Genomic DNA, 19805 nt, shown 5'->3' on the forward strand with positions numbered 1-19805 from the left:
TGCTTTGCATTTCTTTAATAATCCATATGGTTTTCAGTTCCCTTACAATCCTATTAGTGTACAATTTTCAAATAGAAAAAAAAGAGGAGATGCTTGTTTGATACAATCTATGACTCAACCTGTCAGGATCCTTATCATCTAGTATTTGTTATCTACATCTACTACTTAAGAGATCTTACTATGACAATATTTACCTTTCTCATTTTTATTTTCTCATGAGTATATAAGGAGTTTTCCAGAGACTGTATGACATGTAATAATGAAATACATACAAAAGCAGACATAAGAATCTAGTCTTCTGTTAAGCCAACCATTAGATTTGTAAAAACTGTAAAAGAATGCTACTCTTCTCACTGTAGTTATTTTGTTTCAGAAAATACAACGTTTTTCATAATAGTACATTTATATTCACATGAGTTAATCAGTTATTTTATTTCTTTTTATTTTTTTTTGAGACGGAGTCTCGTTCTGTTGCCCAGGCTGGAGTGCAGTGGCGTGGTATCTGCTCACTGCAAGCTCCGCCTCCTGGGTTCACACCATTCTCCTGCCTCAGCCTCCTGAGTAGCTGAGACTACAGGTGCCTGCCACCACGACTGGCTAATTTTTCGTATTTTTAGTAGAGATGGGGTTTCGCCGTGTTAGCCAGGATGGTCTTGATCTCCTGACCTCGTGATCCGCCCGCCTTGGCCTCCCAAAGTGCTGGGATTACAGGCGTGAGCCACCGCGCCCAGCCCTCAGTTATTTTTAATAAATTAATAAACATTTTTAAAGTTTCTTGGCTTTACTTCCTAATATAGTAAATAGAGATAAATATAATCAACATAAACAAAAGCTCTTTAGGGGCATTGATAATTAAGAGTATAAAAGACCAAATGTTTGAGAACCACTGAATTAATAAAGCCTTTACTGTATTTTCTACAAGTCACTGAAAAGAAATGGTAAGGAAACTATGGCCATGAATTGCAGCTATAGCTCTTTAGTATCCTACTTGATCATTCCTTCTGAAAATCCACCAGGAATGATGTCTCAGTATGTTACAAATTCAGTTACATTGTCTAGGCTATATTTTTCTATTTTTATCAATGAGTATGACCATAGGAAACTGTTAAGTGCTTGGGACAGCACTGCGCTAGTTCAGAGATCAGCACACAGTTTTCTGCAAAGGACCAGAGAGTAAACATTTTAAACTTTGCAGGCCAGGTGGTCTCTAATACAACTAATCAACTCTGTTCTTATAATGCAAAAGCAGCCACAGACATTAAATGAATGAGTGTGTCAGTGTTCCAATAAATATTTACACAATCAGGCTAAGAACTAGATTCGGCCCATAGCACCAGTCTATCGGCAAGCTAGATACACTATCGAAGATAGAAAATAGTTTAGCCTGACTTACTGAACGTATGACTGCTACCGATCACCACTTTATAAATGATAAAAAAAAAACCTTTAAATAAACTATTCTACTATATATCATACACATTTAATAAAAGAAAACATTTAATATGATCATCAACCTTCAGAAATGCATTATGAACAAAAAAGCAATGTTGTACTTTGGTGGAAAAGTTACCTCTGTATTAACCTTTCGGGCTAATTCTGGAATCTGCCACTGATTTGAAGATGCAGCAGGATTCTGGTTAATACACTCTGACTTTCTCTTAGATTGCCACTGCTTCTGGTTACTCTCTGGAACCTCTGGTTCTTGATACTCTTTAGTTTCTGAAATTGTATTTGTTGTCATTAAAAAGCAAGAATATTTGATCATAATAAACTAAGCCTAAACAACAGAACATATTACAAACTATATATTTAGTTCTTAAAAACAATCTAGGAGGGAGAGAAACTAAAAGCTTTAAGCCAGCTACTTAACAATTTGCTTTTAGCAAGTCAATTTCACAAAGTTGCACTAGAGTCATCTTCTTAAATTGTTACTAAGAACTTTGTCAGAGACCCTGCCACATTTAAATGCTTCTTTACCGATAAATAAGTAAAAATTTAAAAACATATAGATGTTATAAAGTCTTACTAATAGAGAAGCTAATTCATCACTTTTCATAGACGGAGTATCCAACCCTCAAAATGCAGTTTAGAACATTTTTTTTCCTTTTTGCTTTCAGCCTGGAAGCCCTACTTTGAAACTCTTAGTTTCTCCCTTTCCCACCAGGCATGTCCATGAACAGTGTTCACTTATCTAATTATGTACTTGCTTAGAAATTTCAGGGGCCAGTTTTGAAACAAACCAAGCAGAGATGGAGTTGCAGACTCCTCTTGCTTAGGGGGAGTTTCGAACAGTTGGCCTAGCACTACCCAGCTGAAGTCAAGATGACACAAACCATACCTCCAGATGGGCGATTACTCAATATAACTATCAGAAAAAGACATTCAGACCTGCACCACTCCTGAATCTCTTCCACACCTTTTCCTTGTTAAACCCCTTCACTCAGCCCAAAAAGTTGAAATGGTCTTTTGAGGGCATAAGCCTGGCCAGTCCCCAGCTGCTAGCATTTGATTAATAAAACTGCTTTCCTTTCACCACACCTCACTTCTCATGTTTTTGGCCTCTGTGTTGTGAACAGCCGGACCTGAGTCAGTTACACATGTGGTGCCCTGTGTGAGGAACCGTGTGCTCTGAGGGGCTCAGTCTGTACGCCTGGTTTCCAACAAGTGGAGCAATTGGCTGTGGGAGCAGGCCGACGCTCACCCACTCAGGCTACCAGGCCAAGGTAGGGGCCACTTGCAAACGCCAGCTGCTCATGGCTAGCTGACCCTGCAGCTGGGACCTTAAGGAATTCCCAGCAGCTAGGGAGACGACCCTTGTCTCAAGGATTTTTCCTTCCCTTCGTGGCATCAGCTGCTGTAACAGTTAGTGAAAGGAAAGTGGCATCTGGGAAGTCAACAGAATTCAAGGGTTGGATAAATTAACCAAGAGTGTACTGGGAAATCCTCCATCTTAGCCATCTGCGCTTTCTAGTTATCTGCACCTAGTATAGGTCATCTATGGTGCCATTTGGGCCTCTGCCATCTGGACCCAATGCAGGTCACTCTGCAGTGCTGTCTGGGTTTGAGACAAGATCTCAGGACTTTTCTCCAGTCTCCCCTTCTTGGGGATGGGTTTGGAGTGCTCCATCTGCATTGGATCCACCTGTATTTGTGTCTCTGTTTAGCGTTATCCCTCTCTCCGAGGGTGCTTTGAAACCGTCTCCGTCCCACCCAGCAAGACTAGAAAGCAGCAAGATAGGCCGCTCCTCTCCTTGCTAGGGAAGAAATGGTTTCCAACAACCTGGCCTCTGATTTTTGTCATCCTCTTTTGGACTGCAGAATATTTCTTGTATCTGCGTCAAGCTTTGTTAGGGGAGAAAGCATGTGAGCTCTTTCCTGGACTATCAGGACTCCAGCTAGTTACATATTATGGCCCATTTTTCTGCACACTTTAAAACTATGGGCAAATTACGGTAAGAAAAATTCAGAGCTCAAATGGTTAACCTGCAACTACAAAATTAAACAGTCTTCTAAAGCTAGCTCTCTATTTTCTCTTTTCTTTTCTGCCTGCTTTGAATGTGCTGTTATTAAGCTGCTTTGAATGTGCTGTTATTAAGCTGAGATAAAACTCACTGTTTAAACATCACTTGGAGATTTTTTTTATTTTTCTTATACAGTTCAGCCAGTTATGGTTATAACAGAATCATTAGTGACTCATTTGAAACTGAAGAAAAACGGGGAAAAAAGAGGTTTTTAAAACCAAACTGCCATAGAGACTTCTTTACCCAAATTTTGGTTGACAGCTTTCTTTAGATTACCTATCAGGGCAAACAAGGTTTAGCCATGAGAACAGGTTCCAATTTCATCAGAAAAATAATTAGGATCAGCTTCTTTTATAAAGTGGTGAGTTTGTATTGCTATCTTATGGCTAGATTCTGAGGTAAAAGCTATTGGATCTTTGTGCCTGTATGTATACATGTTTAGACATGTTTATATGTACATACATGTATATGCTGAATCTAGCATGCTACCAAATTGGCTTATAAGTAAATGAGTACTCATAAATTAAGTAAGTCCTTATGCTTTTCAAGTTCATATGAATCTCTGGTAAATAAAAGTGATTTTAAAATTATTAATAAAAATAAAATGTCTTCAGAATTATCAGCATACATTTTTGTCTGAGTTTACTGACCAAATGGTTTTATATTTGTCTATGTCTATATATTAAGATGTCAGGGTTTGACATAAAGGTTATAAGACTATAAACACAGTCAAAAACAGACTAATCTTCATGTGATTTTTTTTGACAAATAAGACTAATTTAATTTAGATTGGTGGTTCAACGAAAACAGCTCGATCTTCTGAGTTATCAGCAAAATATATTTAACTCTAAGTTTCTTACTTAGGTTGTTTACCTGTTACTCAGACTTCAAAAATGGTTAACAGGGAAACAACTTTAAATAATGACTAGCTTTGTATAACATCTCAGTTTTCAGAAGTAATCTAGAAAAACTGTTAAAAATGGAAAAAGCTCAGGGCATGTAAATGAGATAAATGCCTGTAGTGGACTTTCAAATTATTTTGAATTAAGTAATTGATGCTTATGAGATGTCTGGGTCATTTCCAATTAAGAAAAAATTATCATATGGGAAAGCATGTTTCAGAAATTACAGAATAGTCTTTTGAAGGTAAGAGCCTGGGCATTCTCCAACTGCCAGCATTTGGTTAATAAAATTGCTTTCCTTTCATCACACCTCATTTCTTGTCTTTCTTGCCTCTGAGTAGCAAGCAGCCAGACTTAAGTCAGTTACAAGACCTCTAGTTTAACATAAAAATTTCACCTTATGCTAGTTTGTAATTTATTCTCTCAAAGGCCTATAAACAAAAATGCCTCAACAATATATTTAACATTCTATAAATATACAATTCCATTCCTTTCATTATAATGGATACAAAAGTCCTAAACAAAATATTAGCAATTGATAGACAAAAGGGATAAAAAATTATATCCAAATTGGGCTTATTCCTAAATGCAAAGTTTGCTTAACATTTGAAAGTCAATGTAATTTGCCATAACAGAATAGAGAAGGAAAATATATAATTAACTAAATAGATGCAAAAAAAATCTGATAAAATTCAACACCCAGTCACACAAAAAAAACTATTATTAGTAGCCTCTGTATAAAACAGAACTCACTCAATTTGACAAAAAGTAGGGACAAAACTCTACACCAATGATCATACTAAGCATAAAATATTGACAGCTTTCCCTTAAAATAAGGAATGAGACAAGAATGGCACCTATCATCCCTTTCTATTCACTGTTATACTGGAGGTCATAGCAATTATAACAAGGCATAGAAAAGAAAGTTAAAAGGATTCAAAAGGAAAAATGCTATACTTTTTTTTTTTCTTTTTTGAGACGGAGTCTCATTCTATTGCCCAGGCTGCTGGAGTGTAATGGCACGATCTCAGCTCACTGCAACTTCCGCCTCCCAGGTTCAAGCGATTCTCCTGCCTCAGCTTCCCGATTAGCTGGGATTACAGGCACCTGCCACCATGCCCGGCTACTTTTTTTTTTTTTTTGTATTTTTAGCAGAGATGGGGTTTCACCATGCTGGCCAGGCTGGTTTCGAACTCCTGACCTCAGGAGATCTGCCCACCTCGGCCTCCCAAAGTGCTGGGATTACAGGTGTGAGCCACCGTGCCCACCCAGCTATACTATTTTCAAACATAACTATGTACCTGTTAAAATCCAAAAAATGCATGGAAAACTATTAGAATTACTCAGTAAATTTAGCAACGCATGAATAAGTAAAAATCAATTATATTTTTTATAAACTAACAACCAAGTTTTTTTTCTTTTGAGACAAGGTCTTCTGTCACCCAGGCTGGAGTGCAGTGGCATGATCATGTGATCATGGCTCATTGCAGTCTCGACCTCCTGGGCTTAAGTGATCCTTTCACCTCAGCCTCCTGCATACCTGAGACCACAGGTACATAACACCACACCCAGCTAACTGTTCTGTAGAGACAAGGTTTCCCTATGTTGCCCAGGCTAGGAAAGGTTTTTAAAAAGATACCATTCATTATCACACCATCAAAAAATATCAAGAATATCTGATCAGCATTAAAAAAAAATTCAAGAATAAACCTAGCAAAAGATACACAAGATCTCTACACAGAAAATAATTATCTCATTAGTTTAAATGAATGAAAAGATATGCTAGGTTATTGAGCTATAAAACTTAATTGTAAAGATGTCAATTTCTCCCCAATTTCTTTATAGGTTCAGTTGAATATCAATCACAATCCCATGTTTTAAAAGTGGTAACCAAAAGATAGATTCTAGTGTTTACATGGAAATCCAAAGGCCAAGAATAGCCAAAATAGTCTTGAAGAACAAAGTTGAAAATTTAAACTGACAGATACCAAGACTTAGTGCAGCTATTAATAGAGCATTAGGCCTGGTGTGATAGCTCACGCTTGTAATCCCAGCACTTTGAGAAGCTGAGGTGGGCAGATTGCTTGAGCTCAGGAGTTTGAGACGGGCCTGGGCAACATAGCAAGACCCCATCTCTACAAAAAAAAATTAAAAATTAGCTGGGCATGGTGGCATATGCCTGTAAGTCCCAGCTACTTAGGAGGCTGAGGCAGAAGGATCACTTGTGCCCAGCAGGCAGAGGTTGCAATGAGCTGTGATCGCACCACTGCACTGCAATCTGGGTTACAGAGCAAGACCCTGTCTCAAAAAAAGAAAAAGACAAAAATGAATATGGAACAGAAAAGAATCCAAAGCCAGACACCATACATAGAATCACCTAATTTACAACAGGTCAGAGAGGTAAAGGAGGATCTTTTCAATAAATGGTGCCAGGTCACCTGGATATCCACTATGGGAAAAATAATGAACCCTGACACTTGATCTTACACATATGTAAACATTAAACTCAGGAAAGATATAAATCAGAAGGTGAAAGGTAAAATGATAAATCTAAAAAATATGGAAATATCTTGCCTGACGGCAGGATATAAATCTTTCCTTACTGGAGACAACACTTGCTTTTTGGCCCAGAAAGCACTAGCAGGCACCAGAGGAATCTGGAAATAGATTTTACTAGTTTTCCACATTTTCCTGCTTTTAAAGATTGGAACTGTTCTCTCCTTTGTCTTGCCAATATTTAAGATTTATGGCTCTTTGTTAAAATACCATTTAAGCAAATCCACTGCTTGGAGAGAAAGAAATACTTCTGAACTGAACCCACCCAGGTGATGGGTAGAACACATGTTAACAAACTTCTGCTTGTTTTTCTATTGTTAATCGTTCTTGTGTTTTCAGGAGAGTGTCTCAACTAAGAAATTAAAAAGAGAAAGAAAAATAGTTATGTGTTTTCCCTTACAAACACATATTCCAACTAATGATTTATATCTAGATCATATAAATACCTCTTAAAAATCAATGAGAAAAAGAAAGAAAAACCAATAGAAATATTAGCAAGACTGCAACGTGGGTGACAGAGTTGCAGTATGTTACAAGAGAGTATCCACATGGCCAATAAATATATGAAATGATGTTCAAAAGCAGACATTAAGGAAACGCAAAATGCAAATTAAAACCACAATGAGACAGATACCACTAGATAGCATCAGAATGCCTAAAATTAAAAGCCAATACAATGATTGCAAAGAACAGGAGCAGGAGCAACATAATTGCTGGTCTAAGGTTAGCAGAACCACTTTTCAGACTGCTTGGCACTATCTTCCAAAGCTGAACACATGCATATCCTGTAACCCAACCATCCCACTCTTGGAATACACTCAATACAAATTTGTACATATGTGAATCAAAAGACACCAAAATATTCATAGCAGCATTATTCATTAGACAAAAAACTGTTATCCATGTACATGTGAATAAACAAATTATACTATATTTATACTAAATAGTATATGGCAATAAAAATCAACAAACTATACATCATAAAAACATGGATAAGTGCCATAAACAATAGTGAGTAAGCAAATACAAGAACACACACTGTACTATTTCATTCTGTGGTGTTAGAAATCAGAATAACGATTACATCTGGAAGGAGAGAGGTATTGACTAGGAGGGGGATCAAGGTTATTGAGGTGCTAGTAATGTTCTATTTTTTGATCTGGCTATTGGTTACAAGTATGCATTCACTTGTGTTATTTCGTTGTGCAGCACTCTTGTGATTTGGGCAGTTTTCTGACTGTATGCTTTATTATATTAATAAAGTATTACTGGTATAGTATAGACAACAAGTATTCATTTAAAACATTAAATTAGGTATTGAGAGTACTATTAACAAGGATATTTAATAAAGATGATTTTCTCAATCATACTAGTTACGACCGATGCCAAGAAAATATGAAATGTAAACACTTTCCACCAAACGCTAGGAGTAAGAATCTGTTCCCAACCAAAATAATGTTTTTTTGTGTGTGTCCTTGTTTGCCTGGGACTGAGGCATTCTTGGGATATTGGACTTTCAGCAAAGTCCCTGGCAAAGGCAAGCCTCACTTTGTCCCAAAGTTCCTCCTCAGTGCTATTAAAACAAATAAAAAATTAATACATCCAATCTGGCAACCTCTATCTGGACAATGCTCATCCTATTAATGATCTGTTTAAATATCTTTAATGGTACCCTGCATTCTAAAAATAAATACAAAATCTAATGGCATTCAAAGTCTACCTAGTCTTATTTCCTATTTGCACACTACCCATGTTACAATCTGCAGCATAACTAGACAGTCTTTTGTTACTGAAACATTTTATTCGTTGTCTGTGTTATCCTCTTCATCTGAAATACTCTATTATTTCCCCCATTTAAATCCTAATTTGTTTCTTCAAACTTCACTATCATCATAAAATATTTCCTTATTTCTCCTAAACCAAATTAGTTCCTTAATTTCTCCCTCTTCTGAATTCTCACAGCATTTCAATTACGTGGCTCTCATGACAATCTCCACATTCTATCCAGCATTACATTTATATATCTCTGTATCTCCCACACTGAACTGCAACCTCCTCGGGACACTGTTTTATTCACTTATATATCCCTAGAACATGTATCACAGTACCCATGCAGTGGAAAACCAAACGCTTGATAAAAGATGAGAGTTGTCATACAAAAACAGCTTCTGTATCCCTTCCAGAAAGTATTTGTCAAGCCAACTGAGAAAAATAACTCAGTTCCATTGCATTTTCCCTCCGCTCTTTCTTTTATGCAGCTTTTACGTAAATAAATTTCCTTTGCTACGGGATTCAATACTTTTCATATACCCTACATAACTGAACTGAAATTCAAGATAAAAGAACATAGACACAGTTGCACATCATAATTCTTAAGTGGCTAGTCTGCTTTCTCAAGCTATCAAATGGTTTTCTTAACTAAACATACAAGTCTACTGATTTTGTCACTCTTACCTTCTAATTTAGCTAGAAGACTTGATTCAGTTTTATTCTTCAGGGTTATTGAATCAGAACTCTTTTCATCTGACACCGGAGGTTCCTTGAAATGACTATTTTGAACAGACTACATGAAAAAGAAAATCAAATAAAGTCCCATAAATAGTAGTACTACTAATTTGTCTTACTGTTTAATATACTAAAGTCTTATCTATATATAGATTGCTCATAAAATTTTCTATTATAATTACATGTAGACTCACAAACCCCCAGCAAAGGTTAACTGCCTGAATTATTAATTAGAGAAATGGGAAGGGTCATAACCATAAATCTGGCCAATTTGCTTTCAGTGGATGTATTAATCAATTGCTAAAATATATTTCACTTAAAGATGGAAAGGGTTAGAAAGTTTGAATTCAACATAGAGTATGCCTCATGACAAGAAAAAAGATTTAAGTATTTTGTTACTGTGATGGCTATTTTATCACCAAAAATAATAGTCAAAATTAATAACTGTATAACTTAAGACAGTTGTTACTCTAAATCCAGAGAGCAATCTTTTTGACACAATTATGTACTGTTCTCTAGGACAGCCAGGATTAGAAAAAATTAATACTTAAAGCATAGATCATGAAAGAGGGAGGCATTACAAAGAACATAAAGTTGAAAAGACACCATGATGCCAGGGGTTTAACTCAATTATAATAATAGTATAACCACTAAAAATCACAGTGTACCAGGAACTAAAATTATTTTAAGTCCACGCAAAGTTGCTGTGCCATGTCAGGAGGTCAGTATTGATTATTTATGTCCTCATCTCTGCCCTAACTCAATTTACTCTCTCATTTTTTTTTCTAAGATGTCTTACCAGAATCATATGATTAAACACAACAAAAAACAAAACTTGGGGGCAACAGCTCCCCCAGTCACGTATTCCCAAACCCAGGCCAACTATCTGCTTAAATACATGCATAATAAATATTACTTCATGATTCTCTTAAGAGATTGTTGATCCTTGCTCTACCACCTTAATCTTGGAGAAACAGTCTAGGATTTCTGCACCAACTTCCCACTGGTAGTCCCACACCTCTTGGGGTATGAGGAACGCTGTTGGAGATATATGAACTATTTATAAACCCTTTCCCCAGAAAAAGCTCCATGAATCCTGATCCTCCCAGATCAGGAACCCTTGCTTTATATAATGATATAGAATTAAAATACCTTTAAATTTCTCAATTCACAGGAATCATTTCCACTTGGTTTAGATCCGGGCACAACCAAATCTCGGCATTCTGATCTAGAGGTTTGTCTTTTACCCGTGAAACAAAATAATTTTAATATTAAATTTGAAAAAAAAATTTTTCAATGTATTTTTTTATCTTAAGTTGGATTTTTATAATAGACATACCTTTTATTGAAAAAATCTCTTAAAAAGACATTTTTTAAAGTGACATAATTCCAATACAAAGGTGACTTAGCTAACAAAGTTACCTGCTGGGCAATGACAAAAGTGAGAGAGATAGGTGATCGCCTACTTCTTCATTATCTAATCAGTAACAATTGGAGTTAGGGTTAGACTGTGGGAAAGGCAAAGTACGTAGATGAAACTACATTTCCAATTACAAATAGCTAAAGGATAAGAACCAGGGTATAGCACTTCTGTGGACCTCCTGTCTATCAATAATAAGAACCAAGAAAATGGCTGGAGTTTTTCTGTTTTTGTTTTTAATTTTTGGAGTAGGAGAAAGTCTCCTTTATTCTTGAGCTCGGTATTTGAAATAGAGATGAACAAGATGAAATCATAGTGATAAGACTTTAAAGCTTAACCTTGACAATCAAAATGTTCTTTTAATGTCAATATTTAGTCAAGTCTAAATATAATAGAAATGTAATTATAAAAGATGCTAACTAAAAATAATCGTTGTATTTCTAAAGTTTATTTGCAAAATGATTCTCCGGACTGTAAGGAGCCTTTTCCAATATAAATATTATAAATGTTGGTCAGAATTAAGAATAGGCCAAAATAACTCTCCTTTAGCTGAGCTAGATGCTACATTCCCATTTCTTAACAGGGAATAAACATGCAAATTGAGGGAACAGAAACACACTGGATGTGATGAACAGTATTTCATCTGTACCTAACCTGCCCCACTTCTTGAAGCCCTAGACTCTGAAGCAAAAGAATAATCATCTTTCCCACTGACAGCGATTCTCCCCTTGAACTATCTGTTCCCAGACCTCCTTCTACCCGTTATGGAGACTCTCAAACAAAACAGGAAGAGATTCTTAGCAGACAGCCTACCCATAAGTGAGAAATCCTCAAATATCAGTCTTTTAAGCTTAATGTTGACTTAATATTTTTTCCTTTTAAAGTTCCTTTAATGAATATTTTTAATGAGAGAAAAAGCAAAACAAAGCTATTTTCCCCACTCATTCCTTTGTTCCTGACAACATTTAGAGACTCAGTATCTTCTAAAACTGAATAAAAATTTAATCATAATTACTATTACTCAGTAAAAGACTTTAAGACCATTCTGCCATCAATCTTCACATATGGACAACAAATTTTAAAAGTTAAAACTCAACATACCTTTTTATAAAACAAGGTACAACTGAATCATCTGTCTTCACATCACAATCTGGGCTATCTAGACGGTTAACTGGGACTCTTCCAAACGGGCATGACTAAAAATATTTTGAAAGATTAAATAACCAACTAGGAAATGAAGACTATCACCACCTTAATCAAGCACATTGAAAGTAACTTACCTGCTTAGTTTTGTTAGTTTGTTTCAATGAATTCCGATAACCTATTTCTGCATCTTGTGGTGGCATGTTCTCTCTAAACAGAAAGAAAATACCCCCAATTTTTCAAAGAATAATATGAATATGTATTTCTACTCTACTGCTAAACATTATCACACAAATGAAAACATGTATGTGGATACATGTAATTACATTAAAAAACACAGATGTACTTACATAGAAGATGAACATTTAAAAACTGTTTCCGTTTCCTTACCCATATAAAAACCTGGCTTTAGTAGTCTGTCCTCTGGAATCGCAACTGTTGTTCCTATTCTGTAAATGCCCAAGTGAACTGGAAAATGATTCTTGGGCAGTTAATACCGTAGATGCTGTAAAAATTTTGAAACTATGATTAAAATTATGAGAAATAAGAAAAGTACAAAAAAGTAATCTTACAAATAAGAATATTTTAAAAGTCAATTCATAGCAAATACTTGTCCCCAGGTAAGATATGCAGACATGAAGATGTTACCAAGATGTTACTTCTCTAACTACTTCTTCAAATTCTCTTAAATTATATAACTGTTTCCCCAGGGTAAAAGCACATTCTCTACTTCCAAAAGAAAAAAAACAAATTCTCTTGCTTAGGGTTGTTTTTCATGTGTTAACGAAAGTTTAGTTGGCAAAAAAGACAAATTTGCACAGGGTTGTAAAGACTTCTTTACTTCTCAAAGTCTTAACCTCCTTTACAATTTAATCTTAGATTTTAACCATTCTACATAAATAATATTTTTCTATAAAATATTATCCTGGGTCTTTATTTGAAGTACTACCTACCACAGAAAAGTATTAGTATACATTAATAGTTACCTGATAAATTCTTCTTTTCCTCCTCTGAAAGCAGCTGCTTTTTTTGAAGGTTCAAATTCCGTAGGGCAATTTCCAGCATTTCTAGCGGTACTGCTCCACGTTCTACAGCTTTTTGAAGAAGTTGTTTACTTTTTTTGACATTACCTAACAAAGCAAAAGATAATTGTCATTTTTAGGCAGTAATCTTTATCCACCACCCAGACCACCCAGATACGTATTCATCAGGACCTAGAAAAAAAAACCAAAAAGACTTAAGCAAAAATATTTATTCCAAAGCTCATGTACTTTATTTCATAGGCAAGTAAGCAATCTCTCACTTCTTATGCAGATAATCAACTCTCTTCTGATAACAATGCATACCAAATAGTTTCCTTGCAATATGTAGCTGACATAATTGTGCATTAGTTTATCACCACTGTCCACTTTCAGAAGTAACAGAAGTGTAACAAAGCAGTTACCAAGAAGGGACAGCAAAGGCCAATCACAACAGTTAGAAACAAGAGGGTGTTCTAGATGTTACAAAAGTGCCAAGAGCATCAGTCTCTTACAACATGCTGTAATAAGTATCATACATAATGACATTTAGTTAAGGGAAGGATGACATCTTTTGTTAAAGAGCATCTTCCATCAAAAGGATTTTCAGGGAAAAACATAATAAATACAGATTAATGTTTAGCTATCACACTCAGCGTATAGCTGAATACCAGCCTGAAAAAGAACGCAGAATAACTGAGGAACGATCATAATTACCTTTCTGAGTATGGACAGATTACCAAACAAATTGGTAAACTTACCCCTAGCATTTGACTTACAAATATTAAATGTATACATCACATATCTTACAGAATATTATCAACATTTATGGGAGCCATTGAGCTATGCTATGCACTTGGCACTGAGGGTATAAAAATGCTTAAGAGATGATCTCTAGCTTCTGGTAGTTTATAAATTTTTAGAAATATCTTTGATAGTGGTTAAGTCTACATTTATTGAGTAGCGGTAGAACTTCATGTATTGTGTATTTTAGCACAACAAAAGAGAGAAAGGCTTAGATTAGAATTAAGATGCTTAACTAATCAGAGAGCTTAGTATTGAGATCAGAGATTTCTTTAAGAATCTGGTGAAAACTGAAATGTCCTCCATCCCTATAAAAATAAACACACACCAGACTGTGCATAGGATTTCAGGGATGTTGCATTATTTCCTGACAGCCAAGCCATCAACTGTGCTCAGAATAATCATAATTTGACCACACTGCATTACTGTGCAATGCATTTGACCACACTGCATCACTGTGCATTACTACCACATTGCAGATAAAGTGGTGCAGATAAAGTTCGTCTTTTTTACAGATAACTCAATTTAAGAGTTTCAATATTTATGTGTTCTAAACATGTAAAATTTATGGTTGTTATTGAGAGTCCACAATACCTCAAGAAATTTTCAAGTAGAATGGAGAGAAAGAAGCCTTGCCAAATTTTCTCTAACAAGTGAGGAGGAATCCATTTTTCTAAAGAAGAAAGGGATAGTAGTTCTAAAAAGTAACCTGATAGAGCGAAGGACATATTGGAGAAGACAATTACTAGGACTCAGAAATCATCTGAATGGGTAAAAATTCAGGGTTCTCAAATCATTTCTGAGTCATATAATTCTTTTCTCCAGCCTCAATCCTGGGGAATACTCTCCAGTGACCAATCCCTGCTATGGAAACCATCATGGGGATTCTTCCAACTGTTAATATGTTTATCACTGGCAGTAAATTGGATCACAGTTGTAGCAGAAACAAGGCAGTGGGAGAATGGAAACAGCTGGCCAGCGGGCAGACTGAGGGTATATCCAAAGGCTCCGGAAAATGAGAAAAGACTAAGGAATGGCCAGGTTAAAAATGTCTTAGGAAGAGATTGTCTTGGTCCTACCCAAAAAAATCCAGAATATGAAGAACCAAGTGAGCAAGAAACAGTTTCTACAGCAGTTTACTTTTTTTATTTTAAAGAACTACCAATTAACGCTACACACACACACACACACACACACACACACACACACAGTTTACTTGACCACCAAGTTACATAGCTACACTTTAATGTACATTTTGGTGCTATGAAACCATAGCGTAAGAAAAGTTTATGTAAGCTCTAGATATTTAAGCTAGAGCTTAAATATCTGATATCCTGTTTCCTACAAATACTCAGTGAAACAGCTACTGTCCTTTAGATGTTTCCTGAATCTAACTAGTTGCACGTACACAATGTTCATGCTCATTTCCCTGGACTACTCTTTATACATGGAAAAGCCAGTATAACAGATATTCTCTACATTTACATTTAGGTGGCATTTTCCCCCCATATTCTCATCTGATCAAGTTTAATGCCTTTTGCCTCAAATTTCCACTTCATATATACGATTTAATATTAGGATGTAAGTTGTAATAAGTTATCCTTTATTTAAAATTTGAATTTGACATTTTCAGATTACCTTGTGAAAGTTCAAATTGTGCAAAAGATATATGAACAAAAGCAAATTTCTTGCAGTTTGCTCTGGTCATTTGAAAGTAGTCACGTGCATCATCTGGGTCTTGAATACTGTAATAAAAGATTTGAGTCAAAATTTAAAAAGAACATAGCTATTTAAACTTGATAATGCTTCATTCAATTTTCCAAAAGACATGGGATATTGCTTTTTTCTGTGGATAAAATTAAATACTAGTAAGTTATTTTAAAAAAATCTTTTTAGGCAGTTTAAAATAAGTAAACTGTTGTGGAAACGTGCATAGAAAAGAGTTTACGTTAGTCTCTTGTTAACTATAAGCAAAAGCATTTGGTAAAAAAATATTAATTTTCTCACAATACTGACATGTTTTTATTTTCTCTCTTTGCAATGTAGTTACATATTATGTAACATAGTTAAACATAGTTAAAATGCTAATACTTACGCTTTTAATTCAGCAAATCTCACTTGAATTCTAGCAAAACTCTCATTTTGGCCATATTTATCTGGGGGAAGGGCTTCAATTGCTTGACTGTAACGACCAATCAACTTATTTAAAAGAGCATCACTTAGCGGAACACTGTTTCTCTCTAGTTTGAGCAACAAACTCAACCAGTCCTCTGGGCTGTTTGCCATCATCATAATTTGGTTAACAGTTCCCGAGTTATCTAAATAAGGGGAACAAAATATATCACAAGAAAAGACATAAAACAAATGCCAAATTGCATTTTTCCTTCAAAATATAGTCAAGCATTTGTACTCTCAGTATCAACGTACATAAAGTCCTTGTAATACTTTTTAAAATTGTAAAAGTTCATATAACTAACTTATTTATCGTATATTTGTCTTTTATGAAGGTATACTTTATCCAAAAGCTATATATTTTGAAGGAAAGAAAAAATTTGAAAATAAGTGAGTTTTTTTGTAAGTAGCCTTTAAAAATTGTATGTAGTTTAAGAAAATTTTATGCTGTTGCAGGATAACTATAATTTTAGCATCCTACCTATCCATAGAAAACTAAATCTCTCCCAATACCACCTGTACTAATTAACTTAGAAAATTCTCTCATCAATGATTTATTCATTAAACTTACTGCTCCAGTCCTAACATAACCTTCTTTACAACCTTACCCATTCAACATTAGCTCTGTATACCTCTTACTTACTTGTAAAACCAAACCAGCTTTACAAAAAATAAACAAATGATATAATCATCTTCTTCTCTCCAAGTAACCTATATTTCTCCTAGAGGCCCTGATAATTTCTTGGTCCAACAAACTCATAGTTATCATGGTCTAGAACTTTGGAATTTATAGGACCTCTCGTGACTGTCAGGTTTCTCTCTGTGGAACCCCAACCAACAGAAACAGCGAGAATAACCTTCAGACAAAATGTTCACACTGTAATGTACTTTTTACTTTCTTGAGTGTTAGTTTTTTAAAAAGATAACTTGAATGTCAGTCTTCTGTTCAGGATATTTTGGTTATTACTGAGCAATATTAAATTCAGATTTCCAGAGAAGCTATCATTCCTTCTATTAACTTCAGTCACTTTCAACAAAGCCTACATCTTTACTTTTAAAAATAAAATTTGTTTCTACTTTCTACTAAAATATAGTGCATGCATAACTTTGCTTTGTCGTTTTAAATTTACTTTGGTCTGACCTTAATTTTTCTATTTTTATCTCCTATTCCTTTCCTAAGAAATTAGTCTGTGAAATGTCTAAAAAACACACATTGCCATCTGTGGCTTTGCAGATGCATTCCTCATGCCTGAGTACCCTATTCTTCCTCTAATCAACAAATAAAACATTTGTGTTTTATCATCCTAGTATTCCTATGATGCCCAGCATGCATTACAATGTAGCATAGTGAATATATAAATTCTCATCTAGAAAGAAACTATGGTTTTAAGCATCTTTGAATCTTCCTCAATACTTAAAATACTCAATTGCCTTGATGTACAACCTTTGTTAGTGTGACATAATTAAGTACAATTATACTCTATTAAGATTTTGCTTAACAGTAAACCTATCATTTTCTAGGTTTTTTTCAAAGTGAACACAGTCAGCCACCATGATTAGATCACAGGTTCTTCCATTTATTTTCAATTCCTCATCTATTTAATGGTTAGTATACATGTAACAAAATTATCCAAAGATCACCATTCAAATGACCAACCATTTGAAATACAGTAAAGAATCAGGCTTCTGAGCTAATACTTTTAGAAGAGCTAGAGTATTAAACTCTGGGCATTTTCACCCATTAATCATTGTTCAATAAATGTTTAAGTGCCTACCTACTATGTGCCAGACACCATTCAAAGTTCTGTGGATAGAACAGATAAAAACCCTGCCTTCATGTAGCCTGCATTCCAGTGGAGGAGAAAGACAATAAACACATGAGTAAATTATAAATAAAGTGATTAGTACTATTTCTTTACCTTAGAGGATATCCAACTAACAGTTACTAACTTAAAAGAAAAGAAAAACTCACCTGTAGTATCAGCAGAAATTTTATTCAAGCTTAGTTCATCAGTAAGGTCTTCATTTTTAAACTTATTTTTAATGTCTCTCACTTTGTTCATTATGGAATCAATTGTCAATTCTCTGCCACTTAAATCCTCGGACTCCATTTCTAAGAAAAAAACTGAACTAGTCATAATTCCTACTTTAGCATCAAAGAAAAAAATGCATTCGCTTTTTAGAACCCAGACGACTAAAGCATTCGTTTCGTGAACACATCTAAATGCAGCTATTACTAGGCTAGTATTAATGGAGGTAAGTGCACAACAACAAGGTACACATCTTTGTAATTTATTCAGCAAGGTTTCATAGGCTAAGTATACTTTTTTCCCCAATATAACATCAATGACGTCACACTCTAGAAATCTGCAAATTTACTGTCACTTAAAAAAATATGATGGAGTGTTTGCTTGGATTCTGGTAGCAACATACACATAAAGATTGCTTGGATTCTGGTAGTGACATAGACATAAGGAATTCGTTTGGCAATGGGAATAACAATTCCTTTATTCGCCTGCTTTACTTGAGTAAATCTTCACAGTGCATGTGCTTTCAAAGCAGAATATGAACATGATGGGGCTTTACTGATAATTAGGAAATCCGCAGGTTTATTCTTGTGCATATCTAACAGAATCATGATTTGCTACCTTAATCTAACACTAAGAAACTACTGTACTGGTACTGAGCACTTGCTTATCTGCATGGTGGTGGTGTTTGTTCAATAAAGTGTCTGCAGTCTTATTGTTAATCGTATCTTTGTGACTCTCAAACACCAACTCAGTGTCACTGATAACAATGCTGCCCCGTCTTCAGGCTTAACAATGAAAAAAAGTCATAAAGTTGCAGCAAGGTATCACTCCACCCCTTAAGTCAGGTTTGAAAGGTAACTGTCAGACCACGGCCACCCCCTTCTTTCCCAGTTCTAACCCGCAAAACAAGAGAGACTGTCCTTTGGAAAACGATCTTGTGCGCAGGTACCCCACCACCCCTTCTTTCCAGCGTGGGCCACACCCACTTCTTACTTCAACAAAACCTCCCGCATCACCCCACCGGCCAGACGCGCTGAGGCAGCGAGACATCCCCTCCCCCTCCAGCTCATTTAGCCGCGTCGCATACCCGGCTTCGAGCTGCCCCAACCTCGCCCCACCCCTCACCGACCAGCGCTGACAATGAGCCCCTACACCGGCTGCGGCCGTTCCTCAGTGCGCCGGTGAGACAGAACTTACCTACAGAAAGCGACGCTGGGGAAATGAAAAGATGGAACCCAAACTCCTTTCCGCAAACACGTTTGAATTTCCCCGTCGCTATCACTGTGGTCTCCTATTGGTCAATGCTAGCCACGTAGAGCGTCTGTCGTGATTGGTTCGTGTGCGACGGGGCCGCCCCTCCTCCTGCGTCAGGCGAGGCCCGCCCCGGAAGAGCCCGCGGCCCGGACCCCACCCGTGCGGCGCCTGGGGTGGTAGGGTGCTGGCGCTTTGCAGGCGTTCCCCGGACGCCAGTGGGCGGGCTTTCCTGCTTTTTCCAGTTTAACCAGGCCGAATTTTTGCCTGGGAGGTAGCCACTGCCAGGCAAACCTACCCGGTGAGAGGAATATAGGGGCGGGGACGGCTGCTCCCAGCATTAGGACCTAAAAGATGCACCTTGGGCCTGCCCTTTGCTGACCCCACCGCCACCCTTCTCCTTCGTTTCCCGCGGTCCTCACAGCCTGGCTTAGAGAGGAGGTGGCAAGAAAGGATCTTTCACTGAGCTACGTTCAGCCCTG

The 19805-nt window shown here is 36.3% G+C and overlaps 1 protein-coding gene across 2 annotated transcripts in view; it reads right to left on the reverse strand.

Moving 5' to 3' along the window:
- Positions 1-19391, reverse strand: part of TTK (TTK protein kinase) — a 38293-nt gene extending 18902 nt beyond the window's left edge. For both annotated transcript variants that reach the window (XM_032152600.2, XM_032152595.2), the window contains exons 1-11: positions 19270-19391; positions 18015-18155; positions 15966-16188; positions 15509-15615; positions 13034-13177; positions 12438-12552; positions 12185-12257; positions 12006-12100; positions 10637-10724; positions 9434-9542; positions 1571-1719 (exon numbers count right to left, since the gene is read on the reverse strand). In XM_032152600.2, the coding sequence (XP_032008491.1) occupies positions 1571-1719; positions 9434-9542; positions 10637-10724; positions 12006-12100; positions 12185-12257; positions 12438-12552; positions 13034-13177; positions 15509-15615; positions 15966-16188; positions 18015-18153 (1242 nt within the window). In that variant the 5' untranslated portion in view covers positions 18154-18155; positions 19270-19391. The remainder of the gene's footprint in view (positions 1-1570; positions 1720-9433; positions 9543-10636; positions 10725-12005; positions 12101-12184; positions 12258-12437; positions 12553-13033; positions 13178-15508; positions 15616-15965; positions 16189-18014; positions 18156-19269) is intronic.
- Positions 19392-19805: the final 414 nt, after the last annotated feature.

The sequence above is a fragment of the Hylobates moloch genome, unplaced genomic scaffold (assembly GCF_009828535.3).
Source record: "Hylobates moloch isolate HMO894 unplaced genomic scaffold, HMol_V3 SCAFFOLD_2, whole genome shotgun sequence".
Taxonomy (NCBI): domain Eukaryota; kingdom Metazoa; phylum Chordata; class Mammalia; order Primates; family Hylobatidae; genus Hylobates; species Hylobates moloch.